The sequence below is a fragment of the Balaenoptera borealis genome, assembly GCF_965194805.1.
Source record: "Balaenoptera borealis genome assembly, chromosome: 13".
Lineage (NCBI taxonomy): Eukaryota > Metazoa > Chordata > Mammalia > Artiodactyla > Balaenopteridae > Balaenoptera > Balaenoptera borealis.
Genome location: NC_138870.1, coordinates 18017360 through 18034211, shown reverse-complemented (window position 1 = coordinate 18034211; position 16852 = coordinate 18017360). Strand labels below are relative to the sequence as shown.

Below are 16852 nucleotides of genomic sequence, written 5' to 3'. Positions count from 1 at the left end.
CCACTGCACCACCAGGGAAGTCCCTGGGTAATTTAATTAAGATGAAACTCACTTACCTTAAGCCACTCACTATAAAGTTGTATTGTGTTAATAATAAGCAGAATTGACTTTAGATAAGAACTAAAGTACTTGAATTACTTGGCGATATTAGTGAAGCAAAATTTTATGAAGAATTTGGAGTTGAGTGGGTTGTACTGGAATGGAGAAAAATGGACAAAAATACCTGAGGGAAGGTATTTATTCATGCATTTTTCATTCACTCCTAGAAATCTTTAAATTCTTATTAAGTACCTGTCATGGGGTTAGAAGCCAGAAATAGAGGAAAAGAATAAACAGTGCATGGTATCTGCTCTAAAAGAACTTACCTACCAGTGACAAAAATAGATAAATGGAAAGAAGTACTCTTAGACCACAGAAAGGGGAAGCTTAAATTAATTAGAGGTTTCAGGAAAGTTTCCTGGAGGATAGGTCACTTGAGATTTAATGTTAGCTATAAGTTATTTAGATTAAGAAGAGGAAGAAGAGCAATCTAAGAGGAGGGGGTCATGACCAATTCCAGTCCATCTGGAGCTACAGGTATAATAACGAACAGACAACAACCAAGAATTACTGAACATTTGATGGAAAAAAATAACACGAAATAAAAGCACCAAACTGAACCAGCAGATAAAGTAACCCATGAAGAAAACAGTTAAATGAGGAAACTAAGAAGAGAAGACATTTTGAAAAAATCCAGTTAGTATCTCTAGAGGTACAAAGGTATGTTGCATCCATAAAATAAGAACTGGCAGACTAAAAATAATGAGAACAATAAAGTATTGTTGCAAATTTAAAATACTATACAGAAATGTACATATTGGGACCTGATACAATAAGATGAAAGATGGCATCAGCAAAGACTGATGGAGTTTCAAGAAAAAAAAAAGGTCGAATTTTAGAAAGAAAAACTTAAAGTGAAAAAATAGCCAGAAGATTTAATATTCATATATGTTTCAGAAGAAAATAGAGGGGAAGGAACAAATTTAAATATAGAAAATAAATTTCCTGAGCTAAAGGAAGGCTTAAGGCATCAGATAAAAATTTCTACATTTCTACAGCATAAATAATGTAAAAGAGACTGTCCTAGGTATATGTTGGTAAAATTTCTGAAATTCAGGCATAAAGAAGAGGTCCTATCAGTGCATGACAATGATACTGGTAATGATTTCTTATGTATAATATTGTGTTATAACACAGTAGATAAATGTTTTAAACGTTCTGAGAAAGAAAGATTCTGAAGTTTTAATTTCATACTCAAATTATCAGTTGACTATGATAGTAAAATAAATACATTTTCCAACATGCAAGAGCTCAGAAAGTATGTCTTATGTTCAATTATTTCTGGAAAAAAAAAACTACTTGAAGATATACTCCAGAAAAACTAAAGATGAGACTTGAAGTCATAAGGTTCAAGAAATAGTGTTAAGAAGGAAACGAATAAAAAGTATAACCATGTCCAAATAATTGCTTTTAAATAACTACAAAGTTTAACAAAGATAATAAGAATCAATTCCTCAATATAAAGAGATATACAATGAATTAGAATTGAAAGCTAATCACAGTCTAATACTAAAGTTCTAGATGGTTTCATTAAACCTAGAAGGTGGAAAAGTGAAGGATATATATGGTGTAATAGTCTCTGAATCATGAAAAGGCAGAATTCATGACAAAAAGATAGATGGGTCTTCCTTTATACAATTAGTTTTTAAATATTCAATAAACAAGTATATTTTTAAAAGGTTAAAAGATAAAGAGCAAACTTGTAAAAAATATGTGTAATCTATACAACAGACATAATTTTTGAATCCCTTCAAATCATTAAAAAGTGGGGGGAAAAGGAAAATGGGCGGAGGTAATCAGCGACCACTTCATAAAATAAGAGAAAAGAATGTTAAATAATTATATAAAACCTCACTACTATTAGAGAAATCCAAATTAAAATGAAGACAACAAAACAATATACTCAATGTTCTAAAAAAAAAAAGACTTTTAACCCCAAATTTTATACCCAGTTCAACAGTAGACCCTAACAAAGATTGCTTCAAAATTGGTATCCTCTCCTCAAATCATCAGAATCATAATCCTCTCGCCAACTTTTTTTTGCACTAGGGCATCTTGAGAAAGAGAAGTTTTAGCCCTGCAAAATATTAGTTTGCAGGCAATGAGTTTGTGTAAATCAGAGTTTTTTAACCTCTATACTTTTGACATTCTGGACTAGGTAATTCTTTGTTTTGGAGGCTGTCTTGTGCATTGTGGGATGTTTCAAGGCATCCCTGGCCTCTACCACTAGATGCCGGTGGCATTCCCTAATCCTCAGTGATGACAACCAAAAATATCACCAGATATTGCCAAATTGCCCCTGGGCAGGGGGTGGGGATGGGGGCAATTTACCCCTGGTTAAGGATCAGTGGTGTAGAGCATATGTGAACACTTTTTTTACCTCTGCAAATCTCGTTACTAAGTAATAATCAAAACAGAAACAAAAATTACCCATTTCAAAGCTTCCATCAATTAAGCCAACAGTAGAAGATGATATGTCAAATCTCCTTTCTATTTGAGTGATGGAACTTTTCATAATGATTGCACTTAGTGCCTTAGAAATAAAGCTGAGTGAGAGGGCTGCCAAGAACATCTAAGAGAAAGCAGAAGGAAAGGGAAAAATAATTAATCATAAGATCACATAATGTTTATATCTGCATAGAATTAAAATAGCTTTTCTTCTTTACTTAGTAATATTTTTATCGTAAAAAGCATACCCACCTTTCTTCTATTCCAGTTGGTACTTCCTAGTCCTTTTAACATTAACATCACTGTACCAGTAAAGCACCATTTTCTTTCTTCCTTTCTTTTTAAAGCCAATTTAGTTAGTTATTCCGACCGTGCTGCACAGTATGTGGGATCTTAGTCCTCAACCAGGGATGGAACCTGCACCCTCTGCATTGGGAGCACGGAGCCTTAACCACTGGACTGCCAGGGAAGTCCCTCATTTTCTAACTTGGTTACAACATCAGATTATTAGAGCAGGACAGTCAAAGTTGTTATTTTTTAATTAATGTCATTAGCTGATTTCTAAGAAGCTAGATAATGATGTGAGATGGCCATGGTAACAAGCTATTCTTTAGTCCCAAATGAATAGCAAAGGAGAACTGTGAGGGGAGTAGCTAGACATTCTCAAAGGTAGTATTTCCAGGAAGTCAGCTGAAAAAATTTTCATTTATAAAACCTCGCTAATATTGGAGAAAACCAAATTAAAATGAAGACAACAAAACAATATAGTCAGTGTTCTAAAAAAAATAGAAGACTTTCAAGCCCACTGGTTATAGATGTTTTATTTTCAATTTAATTTTAACAAAATTTATTTATTCATCTTTCTTACAGCCCACATTTATATCCATAAGTAAATTCCTTTTACATCCAGTATTAAACACACTGCTATATTTGAAATGGATGACCAACAGGGACCTACTGTATAGCACAGGGAAATCTGCTCAATGTTATGTAACAACCTAAATGGGAAAAGAATTTGAAAAAGAATAGATACATGTATACGCATAAATGAATCACTTTGCTGTACACCAGAAACTAACACAACATTGTTAATCACCAATACTCCAATATAAAATATTGATAAAAAGTTTAAAAATATATATCATCCTGTTATGAACTGCATATTAGTGTCTCCACCAAATTCATATGTTGACACTCTAATCCCCAAAGTCATGATATTTGGAGATGGGTCCTTTGGGTGTATAGGTTTCCCCCACTATCCAAAAGTAGAGCGTTCCTTTGAAATTTTCATAAGCCAAAATGGCGAAGAAGCAATTACCTTAGGACACACCTTGCTAACAAATGCACAAGATAAACTGAGATAAAGCAGAGATGCTCACAGACACAGTTCAAATCTATGGCAGCTTGATGCTGAGATCCTGAATGCAGTTCCCAGGGAAGGAGATTAGAGGTGCTGCTGTCATTGCTCGAGGTGCCCACTGCCTCTTTAATGGCCCGCTGCAAAACAAAGGCTAAATGCTACTTTTGCTTTTCACCATTTTTTTGTAAAAGCAAAACTTCTCTTTGGAATTCTTTCAGTTAGCAAAAACAAGTACTAATGTAGGTCTTTAGTAAATGTGAATGATGTAAAGCGAACTTTTGGAAAGCAGGGTACACCTATAATTAGGCCATGAGGGTGGCGTCCTCATGGTAGGATTATTGTCTCTCCCTCTGCCGCCGTGCGAACATAGCAAGAAGATAGCCATCTGAAAACAAGGAAGAGGGTTCTTGCCAGAACCCCCAACCATGCTGGTACCCTGATCTCAGATGTCCAGCCCCCAGAACTGTGAGAAATAAATTTCTGTTTTTTAAACCACCTAGTCTGTGGTATTTTGTTATAGCAGCCCAAGCTGGTTAAGACAGGCCCGTCTCATTACCTCCTACTCTACAAAGTGTTAGGCACCATCATGTTTAGAATGGGTCATTGCATTAGTTTCCTAATAGACCTTTCTGCTTCCGCTCTTGGTCCCCTACAGTCTCTTCTCAACACATTAGGTAGGAAAGGTCTTTCAAAGTGAAAAGTAGATCATGACAGCATTCCCTGTTCTTCATCTCACTCATCTATCTAGTCTTCCCAAAGTCCTCCAAGGCACAAAATGGTCTTTCCTCTCCCCTGCTCCATTTTACCTTTGAATCTCATTTTCTGTGACTCTAGTCCTAGGTCATTCCCCTACAGCAACCCTAGTCTTCTTGCTGTACCTCAAGCATTCCATGCTTATTATATTGTTCCTTTGTTTTTGCTTTTCTTTCTGCATGTAAAGCTTTTACCCAGAGTCACAGTATTATCGTAAGATTTAGCAATCCCACTTCTGGGTATATATCCAAAAGACTTTAAAAAAGGATCTCAAAGAGATGTTTGCACATCCATGTTTATCACAGCATTATTCAAAATATCCAGGAGGTAGAAGCAATCCAAATGTCCATCAACAGATGAATGGATGAGGAAAATATGGTATATACATATAATGGAATATTATGCAGCCTTAAAAGGAAGGAAATCTTATCACATGCTACAACATGGCTGAGCCTCAAAAACATTATGCTTAGTGAAATAAACCAGTCACAAAAGGACAAATATTGTATGATTCCACCCATATGAAGTATTTAAAGGAGACAAAATCATAGAAGCAGAAAATAAAAATTCAGTTCCCCAAAACTGGAAGAAGACAAGAGAGAGTATTAGTATTTAGTTAGTATAGAATTTCAGTGTTGCAGGATGAAAAAGTCTAGAGATCTGTTGTACGACAATATAAATATACCTAATACCACTGAACTGTACCTTCAAAAATTGGTTAAGATGGTAAATTTAATATTATATGTTTTACCACAATAAAAATGCATTTTCCCATTGAAAAAAATGTGGGTGGTCTTTTGCTGAGAGAAGTAACATGTCCCACTGGATATGTTCAAAGTGTTACTGGCTGAAGGATAATGGTACATTACTACATAATTTCATTTTTTTCTCATAACTTCACTGTGCTGTTGTCCGCTGATCTGTGAAGTTTTATACAGATGTAGAACTTCTTGGTAAACCTTCCCTCCTCCATTTCTCTCCCCACCCTTTACTTATTTTAAAGTTCTGTTCTTTTATATAAATATATATATATATATAAATAAATCATATATATATAAACATATATATTATATATATGTGTGTGTGTGTGTGTGTGTGTGTGTGTGTGTGTACAGCCATGGGAGAATTTTTTAATTTATTGAGTTTGTTGCCTCCTTTCAAGAGTGGTGAATGAAAATTTCTGGTGATTCTTGCCTGTCTGCTTTGTTTTACATATGGAAGCTCCCGTTTCCTTGTCTCTGAATATTCAGTCTTTGTGAAGCCTATCTGGGATGGAGAGGCAGCAATCTTTAGCAGTAGGGTAGTTAATAGTTAATCTGCATATGTGCACCTCACTTCTTCATGGGTGTTGCCAGCCACTTGAGACACGGTTCTGCGCCATATGCCCGGGAGGGCATCCGCCCACGCTCACTACCTCCTGCCCAGGGTAGATGTCTCTGCAGTTTGCTGCTTGGACTAAGTGGGGGAGGGTAATTTGATGATCAAGGGAGATGTTAAACAAGGAAAGAAGCCTGTTTTCTCTGATTGAGTGGAATACCCTATACAACAACCTGTCGGTGGTCCCTGGGACCTCTCTTGATCCCATTATCAGTGGCTTTTGCCTTTGAAACACGCTTGGAGCCATGTCCATTTTTTTTCAGGTTTCTTTTCCTGCACTTGTCTTGGGCTGTGATTTCTTTCTTTAGCCTAATTCTTTCTACTTCTTACTTTTTAGAAAACTCTCATAGTTTCTGATTTACAGAATGTATCTCTTCTTGTTTTCTAGCACGTCTACAAGTTGCCTTTGATACCTTTTACATTATTTATTAAAATTGGAGGGGGGAGGAGATGGCTTCAACCTTATTCTGTCTGCCGTATTGAACTAGAAGTCAAGTTCTGCCTTTCCTTCTCTAATAAATAGAAAAAAAATGTTATAAGGCTCCCTATCAAACTCAGATGCCTGACACGTGATGAGTAAGTATTCAATAAATGTTTTTTGGTTGTTGAATAAATTGTTGTTCCCCAAATTTAGGTTATAAATCTGGTACAGAACTTACATGTAGTGAAACCTCTCATTTCCTAGTTTCCTCGGCTTTTAGATGGAGATAATTACAGTAAAATTGTTATGAAGATTAATTAAAATAATATACGTAAAATTTTTGGCACATAGTATTGAGAAATGTCTGTTTTTATTACCACTCTGAGCTATCATCATTCAGCTTTTGGCTGTAAGTTCGGTCAAATAAAAATAGGACTCTGATCATTTAGCCAAACACATTTTTTGTCAGGCAATATTTCAGGTGCTGCAGAATCAGTAATGAGCATACTGGCAAAATGATTTATTGATTATTAAAGAAATACTGAGGCAAACTTTTATCTAAATCCTTATCATCAAAACACTAATTGGTAAAATCAAAGAGGAGGGAGTTTCATAAAGTAACAGAACATCTCAGTAAGCAGATACAAGCATAACCAGATGTAAAACCTGTCCTATATAAGAGCAGCTTCCTAAAAGTTCAGAGAAAGATTTTGTAATGTCCATGTCTTCAATCTTAAAAGGAAGATTAGCTCAAGACAAAAGAGAGACTCAATAAAGTCAAAATTCGTACAGTATAATCCTAAATTGGTTTTTCAAAGAAGAAAAGGGTAACAGATGCAAACACAATGGCTACAGTAGGATTCCTCCAATAAGTTAGGATTTTAGAAGGATATGAAATGAGTTAATATAGACAGATTTATAAATGTGCTTTCTTTTTCTCTAACTATAACCCTGAGAGATGGGCATTTTTAACCATGTTCCTAATGTGAGGCTGAAGTTCAGAGAAAGAGTGATATGATGATTTTCTCAGAACATAAAAAATTAAATAATAATAAAACTGAAATCTGCAATGAAAAATATTAAAAGACCAAAGCATAAGGATAGCAAATTTAAGATTGAGAGATTTCAAAACAGAGATACGAATGTTCACAATCAAATAGATTTTAAAATATCACAGGCAGAAAGACACAGCTAGCATTGAGATAAGAGGTAAAGTCTATATTTACCGGCAATCGTGGCAGGTCAGTCCTTTGTTTATGATGGCAAGAGTCTTAGAATTAAGGTCAGAAGACAGTTCCAAGTTTCTGCATTGCCATATGTACAACCATGATTAACTCAGTTAACTCATAGGAACCTCAAACAAATTTACTCAGCAAACATTTATTGAGCAACTACAATATGGCAGTTCCTCCACTAAACCTAGGAGTTGAGACAGGCACAGAGTAAGGAGGGAAGTAAAAACAATTAAGATATAATAAATGCCCCCAAAGAACTAATATTTCCCTGGGCCAATAAACAATTAATGCCAGTATAATAATGTAATGAGTACTGTAATTGCTATACAGTTTTAAATTTATGAGTACACAGAAAAAAGTGATTAATTCTGTCTACACAGGTCAAAGGTTCTATAGATTGCTAACATTTAAACTAAGTCTTTAGGGGTTAATAGAAGCTTAGAAACCAAAGAAGAAATAAACATTTAAAACAAAATAGGAAACACATGAAAAGCCCCAGAGTAGTGAAAGAACACAGATCATTTGAAAAACAGAAAGAATATCTGTGGGTGGAATATAAGGATAGAAGTATGCCAACCATTGGGAGATCAATCTGCATTTTTAAATGTGATGTAAGATTAAATTTTAGAGGGCTAATTCTGGTAGCCATGAGGAAAATGAATTTATGGCAGATAAATTAATTAGAAAGCTGATTTCAGAAAAAAAGATGAGCAGAGATGGGAAGAGGGGACTAAAAGGTTACAGACACACTTGGAAGAAGTTTAAGAGGAGAACCAATAAGACGTGGGAATAATGGAAAGTAAGTATTCTGATTTTGTTTTATAGTTTGTATAATTGTATGTAGTAATACTATTATTTGGGATGAGAAAAAGAGAAGTCTTAGGGTTAAAGACAATGAAATCATCTCTTCAATACTCAAATTTGAGATGTCTAAAAATAAACATCTACCAAATAGACACAACTAAGGCAAGGTTTGTGTTCAAGAGAGTTTTGTCTGGAAGTAGTTTTGAGATTTACCAGGGGATAACTGTACAATTAATCCATATTCAGGCTTATTCCATTAAAAAAACTCCTCCTGCCCCACTGCATCCTCGCTTTTCCATCTCTCTCTCATTTTTTCCAGTCAAAACTGAGAGTTGTTTATGGTTGCATGAATCAGATCTTATTTTTTGCATCATTTTTTAAACTATCCTCAGCAGGCCTAGGATACTTTGGCTATTCCAAACTTTATTTCAGGGTTTTGTTTCAAACTCTTTTCTCTTTTTATTCTACATACTCTTTCTGGAAAAACTCATAAATTGTCATTGTTTTTATTGCCACCTAAATGCTGCTGATGCCAAATGTATATTTTAAGCCAAGCTTGCTTTTGCTGAGGTTTAAGCTGCTGTTCCAATATGCCTGCATTAGAGCTCCATTTTGGTTTTAATGTCCAGATTGCATCCTTTTCTTCCTCCCCTTTCACCTCCTTTCCTGTGTCACCACTTAGAATCTACTCTCTTATATATCACATCCAATCAGTCCCCCAAAGCTAAATATTTACTCTTATAAACATCTCTCTTTTTAATATGCTTCACTTTATATTCCTACCTCAAATGACCATCATCTTTCACCCAGAATACTACTGTTTCTAACTGGTGTCTCTTTCCTCACTGTCAACTCTTTTTCACACCACACCCAGCATGATTTTTAAATACTTATAACTATTTCCACTTCCAATGTAGCTGAATAAGTTCCCACTGGACTGATCCTGCAGCAAATAACCATTGTAAAGTCTGAGGGGAAAACAAAAGACACTCAAAGGCATGGGAGAGCAAACAAAAGCAGTCAGATTCTGGACAGGGGTTGACCCTTAAAAGAAGGAAATGCCTAAGGTTAATTTCTCATTCTTATGGCTTTAAGGTAAGGTCACAGTTAGCATTATTCACAAAAGCTAAAATTCTTTTAGAAAAATCACAGTCCTTGTGGCCTGAAGAATGAGGAAGAAAAGTTTAGGTTAAAATATAGGGGAGAATCTCATAAAGGAGAGATCCAGAGAATGGGGAGCCCCAAATTCTGCATATAAACTGTCCAAATTTTTGACCTCTGAACTCTTCATGAACAGGGCAACTCAAGTTAGCCCTATAGATAAAGTAATTTAATTGAAATTTGAACTATTTCCTAAGAGAGAGAGTTTGCAGTTTCAGGTCAACAAATTTAATTGCCTTGTAAAACAAACAAAAAATATCAACATCCTTTGGAAGAATGTAACAATGTTCAAAATTACCAACATATGAAGAGCCAAGAAAATGTGACCATTTCTCAAGAAAGATAACAGTCAACCAAGACTAACCCTTAGATTACACATATGTTAGTGTTACTGGACAAGAATTTTAGAGCAACTAATCTAACTGAGCTCTTTGATGTAAAGGAAAGTTATCTCACAATGAATGAAAATAGAAAATTTCACACACAAAAAAACTGTAAAAAGAAGTTATAAGAATGAGAAAAGATACAGTATCTGAAATAATATGCATAATCAAGATGTTAATTTATGCCACATCTTCTGATAGGTGTTGTGTGTGTTCTCTCTTTGTAACCTATGCTTTCCTATGATGTAGATCTTAGTAAGTCTCCAAACTTTCCTAAACAGAAACTATCAATAGTCAATATAGCTTTCAAAAATATGTGATAGCAGAGATAAAGATGAAGGTTTGCATCAGACATCCTACAGAAAACTTAATGTCTCCCCATCCACTGGATATTTCTCTTTCCAATTAATACAGGAAGGATATGAATGTGAATTCTGTTATGTGGAAGCTAATATTTGCTAGGACTGTTCCAGGTATTCTAGAAGTATTATTTCTAATGCTCACAAAATCCTTGCATGGTATGCATTACTCTCTTCATTTTACAAGTAAGAATAATAAAGTTTAGAGATGCAAAGTTATTTAACTAGGGGAATAAGACTAAAACTGTAGCAGAACTGTGATTTGAACACAAGTATTTCACACACGAAAAGCAAAACAGTTCTTGGATCTAATATACTAACGCACTTTTCCTTCATCTCTTTATTTTCCTAAATCAGATCCTTGTTACGTCTCACTTGGTTTATTTGTAGTATTCTGCCTGCTTTCCTTCATTTGCAGCAATGGGAATACTGCATGTAATTTTATTTTTCCAACTTTATTGAAGTATGATTGACAAATAAAATTGTATAAATTTAATGTGTATAACATTGCAATTGACATATGCATAAATTGTGAAACGATTAGAACAATAAAATTAGTTAGCACATTCATCACCTCACATAGTTACCTATGTTTTATTTTTGTAGTGAGAACATTTAGATATACTCTCTTAGGAAATTTCAAGTATATAATACAATATTGTTAACTAGAGGCATCATGCTGTACACTAGATCCCCAGAACTTATGTATCTTATAACAGAAAGTTCATACCCTTTGACCAACATCACCCAATTTCCCACACCCTCTGGTTCTAGCAACCACCATTCTATGCTGTTTCCATGAATTCAACTTTTTAATACCCACCTCAGTGACACCTCTTTAGTGAAGCTATATATTGACTAATAGGAATTTGGTTTTTATCTCTCTTATATCTAGTGTAAATATATAATTTATCATATAAACTGGAATAATTTTTAGAGCAAAATGAGTGGTAAAAAATAAATAAGCTTAGAACAGTTTTTGAAATTTTATTGATGAATAAATTTCTTGTTACTATTGTTCTAAATTTTTCAAATAAAAAACACATATCCAAGTAAATTGAAGGAAACATTAAATTTTTTTTCCTTTCATTGCTTACTTTAATATTTAAAAATAATACACAGTATAATTATTCTTGGTGGATATATTAGTATATTTTTATGTATGCCAATATGTATCCATGTATATCCATGTATTTTATTCAGTTTCTTATGAGTATCTCCATTACTATGTCACTATTATTTTTCTGAAGGATAATTTTCAAATTAGACATTTTAGTTTATTAAAAAATTATCTGAAATCTTCATCAAAATTGCATTTTATGATTACTGAATTTGAAATTGTCAACATTTCAATTGACTCTTCTCTGTAGATCATAATATTTTTAATGAAGAAAATATTCCCTTAATAAGCCCACAGCAAATTGTGCTAAGTGGAAATATTCTCAATTCCTTTTTTAAAATATTTACCTATGTACATTTTTTATTCTAAATATCACAGGTGCTATCATTTTTGCCTCTCTTTAGTGTATCTTTCTTGAAAAATATTTTAATAAGAAAAATTTATGTTTTTTTTAACATTTGCCAATTTTTGTCACTGGAAAATTATAGATATATTCAGCTACTTTTTATTCAGATAAAGAATATACGTTTATCCAATTCAAATAGTACATGTATTAAAATAATTTTTCCACATGTCAAGATATTCTAAAATACAATTTTAGAATTACAAAATTACATTTTGTACATTATATGATCTCTAACCAATTAATTTGTTCAGCTCTTAACATTCTGTTTGCAAAAATTGTGATTTCAATAATAGCAATATACAAAAAATTTTTTAAATGGAAGTTTTTGACTCTTCATTAAATATTTTTATCAAAGAATTCAAATCTATTTTGAGGAAAGTGCAATGATAATTTACAGAATTCATTTATGAATATGTCCAATGTCATTGAAGGATACTTATTTTTATAACAAAGATCAGTTTCTTCCCAAAACTTTTATATTCAATTACTCACATATGTATGTAACTGTTGATGACAGCTTCAATTCAACTGGTAGAATATCTCAGGCCGGACACAATTATGGATTATAAATTCATTTTAATCAGTTCTAAAAACATTCTGCTCCATTATTTTTTTGTTTTAGTAAATTGTTTTTTATTGTTACTCTCATCGTCCAGTAAAATTTGTATTTGTATGAGCACCACAAGAAAACATATTTTATTATTAATGTTGAAATTTTAAATTAAATATATAATAGTGCTTACAATAATATTAGAAATTTCACCTTTGAAGGAAGACCTTTCAAAAACTTTACTTTGATTCTATGAATTGAGTTAAAAACAAAATCAAACTATTATAGATTAACTGATTTTCTATTTGAAACATCTTTAATAAGTTAGTATTCTTAGGAATGGTAAGAAGTCAGGCAAACATAGGATGAGTGTATACACTAATTAATGTGTGGAAATTTATTTAATCCTTCGTTATTTTCACATTACTATTCTCAGAGCTCTTACTTTTTAAAACGTGTTTATTTTTCATGTCAATTTGGTGTTATAAGGACATTCTTTTAGCTTGTTTAACTGGGATGCAAAATTATTTTTTGACTGAATACTATAAATTGCATTTGATCTTTCTTTGTTTTCAACAACCTGTTGAAAACTACCTCTAACATCTTTTCTGCCTTTCAAGTATAAGTTTTACCGTCTTTTAATTAATCTTCTTTTTGAGGTAACTGGTTTATAATATTATATTTTATAACATTATGTAAGTTTCATGTGTACAACATTATATTTCTACTATATACTACAGCATGCCAACCACTAAAAATTTAGTGTCCCCTTTAACCCATTTTGCACCACCTTGCACCCATTTTCCTTTGGTAACCACTACTTTGTTCTCTGTATCCATAGTGTTTGCTTTTGTTTTGTTTGGTTTGTTCATTTATTTTGTGTTTAGTTTATTTGTATTTCATAGTCAGCATATGAGTGAAATTATATGGTATTTGTCTTTCTCCATCTGACTTATTTCACTTAGTATAATACCCTCAAGGTCCATCTATGTTGTTGCAAAGGGCAAGATTTCATCTTTTTAATGGCTGAGTAGTATTCCATTCTATATTCATACAACACCTTCTTTATCTACTCCTCTATCCATGAGCACTTAGGTTGCTCCATATCTTGGCAATCATAAATAATGCTGCAATGAACATAGGGGTGATATATCTTTTTGAACCAGTGTTTTTGTTTTCTTTGGATAAATACCCAGGAGTGGAATTGCTGGATCATACGATAGTTTTATATTTAACTTTTTAAAGAAGCTCCATCCTGTTTTCCAAGTATTACATTCTCACCAACAGTGCCCAAGGGTTCCTTCTTCTCCACATCTTTGCCAACATTTTTTATTTTTTATTTTTTTTAACAATAGACATTCTGACAGGTGTAAGGTGATATCTCATTGTGCTTTTGATTTGCATTTCCCAAATAATTAGTGGTGTTGACCATCTTTCAGTGTGCCTGTTGGCCATCTGTATGTCTTCTTTGGATAAATGTGTATTCAGCTCCTCTGCCCATTTTTTAATCAGGTTTGTTGTTGTTGTTGTTGTTAAGTTCTATGAGTTCTTTATATATTTTGGATATTAGCCCCTTATCAGACATATGAGTTGCAAATATCTTCTCCCATTCAGTAGGTTGCCTTTTCATTTTGTTGAAGGTGTGCTTTGTTGTGCAGATCTTTAGTTTGATATAGTCCTATTTGTTTATTTTTGCTTTTGTTTCCCTTGCCTGAGGAGACATATCCAGAAAGTTATTGCTAAGGCCAATGCCAAAGAGTGTATTGCTTATCTTTTCTTCTAGGAGTTTTATGATTTCCGTTCTTACATTTAATTCTGATCCATTTTGAGTTGATTTTTGGGTATAGTGTGAGGTAGTGGTCTAGTGTCATTACATGTGGCTTTCCAGTTTTTCCAAAACCATTTACTTAAGAGACTATCCTTTCTTCAGTATGTTCTTTGCTCCTTTGTTATAAGTCAATTGTTTGTATATATGTGGGTTTATTTCTGGGCTCTCAATTCTGTTACATTGATCTATGTGTTTTTTTTAAAAAATACCATACTGTTTTACATACTATAGTTTTGTAATATACTTTGAAATCAGGGAGTGTGATACCTCAAGCTTTGTTCTTTTTTCTCAGGATTGCTTTAGCTATTTGGGGTTTTTTGTGGTTCCATACAAACTTTAGGATTTTTTTGGTTCTATTTCTGTGAAAGATATCATTGGGAGTTTGATAGGGATTGCATTGAATCTATAGATTGTTTTAGGTAATATGGACATTTTAACAATGTTAATTCTTCCAATTCATCAGCACAAAATATTTTTCCATTTTTTTGTATGTTGTCTTCAATTCCATTCATCAATGTTTTAGAGTTTTCAATGTACAGGTCTTTAGCCTCCTTGCTTAAATTTATTCCTAGGTATTTTCTTCTTTTTGTTGACATTGTAAATGGGATTGTTTTCTTGTTTCTCTTTCAGCTAGCTCATTTGTTAGCATATAGAAACACAACAGTTTTTTTTTTTTAAAGGAACTCCTTTATTTATTTATTTACTTATTTATTTATTTTTGGCTGTGTTGGGTCTTTGTTTCTGTGTGAGGGCTTTCTCTAGTTGTGGCAAGCGGGGGCCACTCTTCATCGCGGTGTGCGGGCCTCTCATTATTGCAGCCTCTCTTGTTGTGGAGCACAGGCTCCAGACGTGCAGGCTCAGTAGTTGTGGCTCACAGGCCTAGTTGCTCCACGGCATGTGGGATCCTCCCAGACCAGGGCTCAAACCCATGTCCCCTGCATTGGCAGGCAGATTCTCAACCACTGCGCCACCAGGGAAGCCCGAAACACAACAGATTTTTGTGTATTGATTTGTATCCTACAACTTTACTATATTTATTTATTATTTATAATAGCATTTTGGAGGCGTCTTTAGGGTTTTCTCTATAAAAAATTATGTCATCCACAAATAGTGGCAGTTTCACTTTTTCCTTTTCAGTTTGGATACCCCTTTTTTCTTGCCTAATTGTTCTGGCTAGGACTTTCAATACTATGTCAAATAAGAGTGGTAAAAGTGGTCACTCTTGTATTGTTCCTGACCTTAGAAGGATAACTCTCAGTTTTTTACTGATGATTATGATGTTAGTTGTGGGTTTGTCACTTATGGCCTTTATTATGATGAAGTACATTCCTTCAATACCCATTTTATTGAGGATTATTTTTTATCATAAATGGGTGTTGAATCCTGTCAAATGCTTTTTCTGCATCTATTGAGATAGTCATAAAATTTTTATCCTTCATTTTCTTAATGTGGTGTATCACATTGATTGATTTGCAGAGGTTGTACCATCCTTGCATCCCTGGAATAAAAACCACTTGATCAGAGTATAGGATCCTTTTAGTGTATTGTTATATTCAGTTTGCTAATATTTTGTTGAGGGTTTTTGCATCTGTGACCATATGGGATATTGGTCTGTGTTCCTTTTTGTGTCATCCTTGTCTGGTTTTGGTATCAGGGTAATATTGGCCTCATAAAATTAGTCAAGAAGTGTTCTCTCCTCTTCATATTTTTGGAAGAATTTGAGGATAGGTATTATATCTTTTTTGAATTTTGGGGAGAATTCATTTTTTGTTTCGTCTTTTTTATGTTTTGCATCTCTGTTTTAGATTTATGTTTCATGGTTACCATGAGGTTCGTTGAACATATCTCATAGATAAAATAATCCTTTCTCTGCTGATACCACCTTATCTTCATTTGCCTGTAAGAGTCTGTCCTTTTCCTCTTCAATTTTTATGTTTTTGTTGTCTCAAATTACCACTTTTTATATTGTGAGTTTGTTACCAACTTGAAGTAGCTATAGTTATTTTTATTACTTTTTTTTCTTTAACCTTTATGCTATAAAACCTATTCTGATATGTAGTTGCAATTTTCTGATTCTATTTATCACCTTACTCAAAGTTTTGTGTATTTTTGCCTTTTTGTTTCTGGTAAAATACCTCCTTTCAACATTTCTCATAAAGCAGGTCTAGTATTGATGAACTCCCTCAAGTTTTGTTTGTCTGGAAAAGTCTTAATTTCTCCTTCATATCTGAATAACTTCGTTGGATAGGGTATTTTAGGCTGACAGGTTTTTTCTTTCAGTATTTTTAAAATGTCATTCCACTCTGTCCTGGCCTGTAGAGTTTCTGCTGAAAATATTTGTTCCTTTATAGGTTACCATCCACTTTCCCCTGGCTGCCTTTAAAAGCCTTTTTTGTCACTGACTTTTGATAGTTTTAATATAATGTGTCTTGGAGAAGGTCTTTTTGTGTTGAAGTAATTAAGTATTCTCTTAGCTTCATGAACTTGCATTTCCAATTTCTGCCCAGGTTTGTGGAGTTCTCAGGTATTATTTCTTTAAATAAACTCT

At 33.5% G+C, this 16852-nt stretch overlaps 1 protein-coding gene across 1 annotated transcript in view; it reads right to left on the bottom strand.

Annotated features, from left to right (window-relative positions):
* LOC309609876 (solute carrier organic anion transporter family member 1B3-like) overlaps window positions 1–16852 on the bottom strand; it is a 70876-nt gene that overhangs the window by 36927 nt on the left and 17097 nt on the right. Inside the window, exon 3 of the mRNA XM_082351979.1 lies at window positions 2530–2671. Within this exon, the coding sequence (XP_082208105.1) occupies window positions 2530–2671 (142 nt within the window). The remainder of the gene's footprint in view (window positions 1–2529; window positions 2672–16852) is intronic.